The 4,457-nt window shown below is 64.1% G+C and overlaps 1 protein-coding gene across 1 annotated transcript; it reads right to left on the bottom strand.

Moving 5' to 3' along the window:
* Positions 1–1,494: 1,494 nt before the first annotated feature.
* On the bottom strand, positions 1,495–3,938 carry SOX3 (SRY-box transcription factor 3). The gene has a single exon (XM_072743333.1). The coding sequence runs from the start codon at positions 3,594–3,596 to the stop codon at positions 2,259–2,261; it is 1,338 nt and encodes a 445-aa protein (XP_072599434.1). The 5' UTR covers positions 3,597–3,938; the 3' UTR covers positions 1,495–2,258.
* Positions 3,939–4,457: the final 519 nt, after the last annotated feature.

Genomic DNA, 4,457 nt, shown 5'->3' on the forward strand with positions numbered 1-4,457 from the left:
CCCGACCTTTCTTGGAGAGGCGTGGTGAGCTTAGTCTCCGGGATCGGCAGTGATGTGTAAAAAGCGGGCACGACCCCCGAAGCTGCAGAAAGCCTCCGCCCCTCCCCCTGGGGCCCGCCCAGGCCCGCAGGTGAATGGCTGGCCCGCACAAAGGAAGCCGGTTGGAAATGTGGAATTCGGACCAATTTATGGGAGATTCTGTCGCCCAGAGTCCCAGCAGACCTCAAGCAAAGAAACCTGTGATCAAGAGTGGATGAGGATAAAAACAGTGCACCAGGCCAAGCTTATTGGAAAGACCGAGTTTAGTTATTCTGGGATAGCGAGGTAACAGGATTAAAGGGATTAAGGAAATCACCTCAAACAGCTGAGGAGGGGGTAAAAAAACACTGGTTCTATTTGTTTTCTTCCTAGGCCCCAAACAGATACACTGGGGCCGTGTGGCCGGCGCGAAACGAAAGGCCTTTGGGGGGCACGGTGGAATGCCTAAGGGTCAGGGATTGCGGGGGAGGGGAGGGAGGAGGAGCAGAGAGCGGGCTCGAGGTTTGGGAGGAGAGAGAGCCTCTTCTGGAAAACAAATAGGTGGTCTGGGTTGACAAGTCAAAAAGAAAAAGCCATTGGAGGAGTTTTAGGGATCTTTTCAGGTCTCAGATGTACTTTTTAAAACCAAACCTCCTAGAGGCGTCCGGGTGGCTCAGCCGGTTAAGCGTCTTCTGCCTTCTCTCAGGTCATGATCTCGGGGTCCTGGGATCGAGCCCCACGTCGGGGGCTCTAGCTTGGTCGGGAGTCTGCTTCTCCCTCTGCTCCTCCCCCTCGCTAATGCTCTGGCTCGCTCGCTCTTTCTCTCAAATAAATAAAAATCTTTAAAAAAAAAAAAAAAAACAAAAAACAAAAAACGAAACAACCAAACAGCAAACCTTCCAGTGTTGAATGCGAGCTCCGCGGCTTCAGCCACCACGGTTGAAATGCGCTTATTTCCTGCCAGGGATTCCTGTAACCATCTATTTTTAATAGGATAATTGAGATTTCCGAAAGGTTTTCGTTTTGTAAATATTTCAGCCCGGCTCAAGTGTCTTCCCGCCCCAGTGCACAAAGGTAAAGGTGTCCCCGCGGTTGGCCGGTCTCCGCGGCCGCGGGCGCCCCCCCCCCCCCCCCCCCCCGCCCCGCGTGGCTGCTGCGGCAGACACTCCTGCGGCGGCCGCTCGCCGCTATCAACAAGTGCGTGGCCGCGGGGTGCTCGCCCCGGTTAGCGGGTGCCGGCTCCCGGCACACGCTCCCGCAGGACCGACCGTTTGCTCCTTGGAGTTTACGTAGAAAAGACTGGGAGCTGGAGTGTTTGGGATTACCAGGAGTCAGAAAGCATTCCAGATCACGCTCGCCACCAGCCGCCCCCCTCCCCCCGCCCCAGGACGGGACCGAGGCTCTAAGACCGAGTTGGTGGCGGTCCCCTCCCCAACCCGCACATAGTTCCAGGCCCGCAAAATTATCAAGACTCCATCACGTTGGTTATAAAATTTATTGATCTCTCATTTAGGAATTAAGAGTAAAACCTTGAAAAACCTGAAACAAAATAGCCCCTTCCCCAACCACCCAAACGAAATCCGAATACATTAGCGCGACGAAATATCAAACAGATCACGGCAGAAGTCACCAACTCAACAGCCTAAATGCGGACTGGACAGAAGCTGTCCCGCGGCCAGGGGCGGCGAGGCGGGAGACACACGCACACCTGGCTATAAATTAACATTGGCCTGAGCCGCCGCGCCACTCCGCGCGGCCAGCCCCCCCAAAACCCACAAGGAAAAGCCGTGCAACGCGACGGGGGGAGGAGGCGTTGCAGTTCTCAGGGCAGCCTCACCCGAGAGTACGTTTCTCCTATTCACTCACTCCTCGGCTAACAGTAAACTAACGCGACAACATTTTCAAATGCAACAGAAAAACCCAGGAACCCAGGAGGAGGAGGAGGACGAGGAGGAGGGGGGCTGCTTTTTCTTTGCAAACATCACAGCGATTCCCAGCCTACAAAAGGGGAGGGAGGGGCAGCGGCGAGGGGGTAGGCGAGCTCTAGAAAGTCCCATTTCCGCTGCTCCGGACTTCTTTTTGCTTTTGTACAAAACCCGACAGCTACAGCAAAACTTTGTGTCCTCCCCATCATCGGTACAAGGCAACAGTCTCAGGCAAGCAAAGCTAAACAACAAGGCGTCCCAACTCGGGGGTGCGGGGCGGGATGGGGGCGGAGGGGCGGCGGCGCAGGCGGGCGCTCAGATGTGGGTCAGCGGCACGGTTCCGTTGACGGCAGTCCCCGCGCCCTGGTAGTGCTGGTGTACGCTGTGCAGGCGGCCGCCGGGCAGCGGCGAGGCGGCGTCGGCCGCGTCCCCGCCGGGTGGCAGGTACATGCTGATCATGTCGCGCAGGTCGCCGAGGCACGCGCGCTGCGAGTGCGATGTGATGGCGGGCGGCGGCGAGCTGGGTTCGGTCTTCACCACCGTGCCCATGGGGCCCAGGCTCATGGCGGCGGCGGCGGCGGCCGCGGCGGCGGCGGTGGCGGGCTGCTGCCCGTAGGCGGCGGCCGCGGCGGCGGCGGCCGAGGGCGCCATCCCCCCGTAGCCCGAGGCGGCGGCGGCGGCGGCGGCGGCGTTCATGTAGCTCTGGGCGCCGGGCGGCATCATGGGGCTGTACTGCAGGCCGGCCATGTCGTAGCGGTGCATCTGCGGCAGCGCGGGCGGCGGCGGCGGGCTGCTCATGGTAGCGGGCTGCGCGTAGCCCAGCTGCTCCTGCACCAGCGAGTACGCGCCGTTGGCCCAGCCGTTCACGTGTGTGTACGTGTCCAGGCGCTGGCCCACGCCCACCGGGCTGCTGGCGGCGGCGGCGGCGGCCGCGGCGGCCGCGGCGGCGGCGGCGCCCGGGGGCAGCAGGCCTCCGGGCAGCGAGTACTTGTCCTTCTTGAGCAGCGTCTTGGTCTTGCGGCGCGGCCGGTACTTGTAGTCCGGGTACTCTTTCATGTGTACGGCGCGCAGTCGCTTGGCCTCGTCGATGAACGGCCGCTTCTCGGCGTCGGTCAGCAGTTTCCAGTCGGCGCCCAAGCGCTTGCTGATCTCGGAGTTGTGCATCTTGGGGTTCTCCAGGGCCATCTTGCGCCGCTGCCCCCGGGACCACACCATGAAGGCGTTCATGGGTCGCTTCACGCGGTCCTGGTCGCTGCCCCCGCCCCCGCCGCTCGAGCCCCCGCCGTTGCCGCCGCCTGCGGTCGCGCCGCCGGCTGCGGTCGCGCTGCTCTTGCCTGCGCCGCCGGCGGCTGCGGGGCCGCCTGCGCCCGCCGCTGGGGTGGGCGGCCCCACGGGGTTCTTGAGCTCGGTCTCCAGCAGGCTGTACATGGCCGGGGCGGGAAGAAGGTGCGCCAGGGTGGCGGGAGGAGAAGGCGCTCCCGGGGCTGGAGCGGCCACGGTGAAAAGGCCTGGGGACTCCGTCGGAGGGGCGCTCGGGGGCCGGTGGGCCAGCGGGTCCGGCGGGAAGGGCAGGCTGGCCAAAGTGCTCCGCGCCAAGTCGCCAGGAACCCGCAGGCTACTCGCACCTGATGCGACGTCTCGAGCTGGCCGCATTCGCAGTCTGGCCGGGCGCTCGCCGGGTCCCTTATATACCTGCTCGGATCCCCCGGGGTTGGGACTCGGTCCGCCCCTCGCCACCGGGAGGCCCCGTGATTGACAGGCTCACAGTGATGCGCCCTGGCCAATCATCACGGAGTCCCCGTTCGGCCCCACTGGAAAAAAAAAGTTCGGGGAGCCCTTTCGTTCACCCCCACGCCCCTCTTGGGCCCGGTGACGTGATGAGAGTTATTCAGGAGGCGGGAGTCCTGGAGAGCCGCTCAGAGACCACCAATTAGGGTCTCAAAAAGTTTGAAAGAACGAAACTCGAGGAGGTGACGGAGGGGGGAGGGGGCGCGCGAGCAGGACCGGGGGGGAGGAGGCGCCCACGGGGTTCAGAAAACAACTTTGCAGCCGCATCAGGACTGAGCGGTGCCTGGCCCCGGGGCCACCCTGCAAAGCATCCCGCTGTCTGCGCGGACGTCCTCCGACCGCTTCTGCTGCCAGCGCTAGGGCCAGCGGCATCGCCGGTTACCCAGGCGAGCTGGGGGACTCGGGACGCAACGGAGGCGTCCCGGGTTGCGGCTCCGCGAAGCCCTCCCTGGAGTCGTCCCAGCAAGCCGCGGGCCGGGGCGCCAGGACCGAGCCGGGGTCGGGGCCCCGGGCCGCGGAGACAGGCCCCGGAACCGCGGCGCGCACGGGGGCCGTGAGGCTCTCCGCTGGCTGGAGCGAAGGCGAGCAGTCCGCCGCCCGCTGCCCGAGCCGTGCGGAGGCGCTCACACGCGGTGGTGCGGGGAGTGTGTGGGGGGCGGAGGGGGTGAGCCGGCCTCGGCTCTCTCGCTCCAGGCCCCCGCTTGGCGGCCCCTTTTTGTCTCTGCT

The sequence above is a fragment of the Vulpes vulpes genome, chromosome X (assembly GCF_048418805.1).
Source record: "Vulpes vulpes isolate BD-2025 chromosome X, VulVul3, whole genome shotgun sequence".
In the NCBI taxonomy this organism is placed as follows: domain Eukaryota; kingdom Metazoa; phylum Chordata; class Mammalia; order Carnivora; family Canidae; genus Vulpes; species Vulpes vulpes.

Bases quoted from the DNA above. Each gene is read 5' to 3' on its own strand.
- SOX3 (XM_072743333.1), bottom strand. From the start codon at position 3,596: ATGCGGCCAGCTCGAGACGTCGCATCAGGTGCGAGTAGCCTGCGGGTT.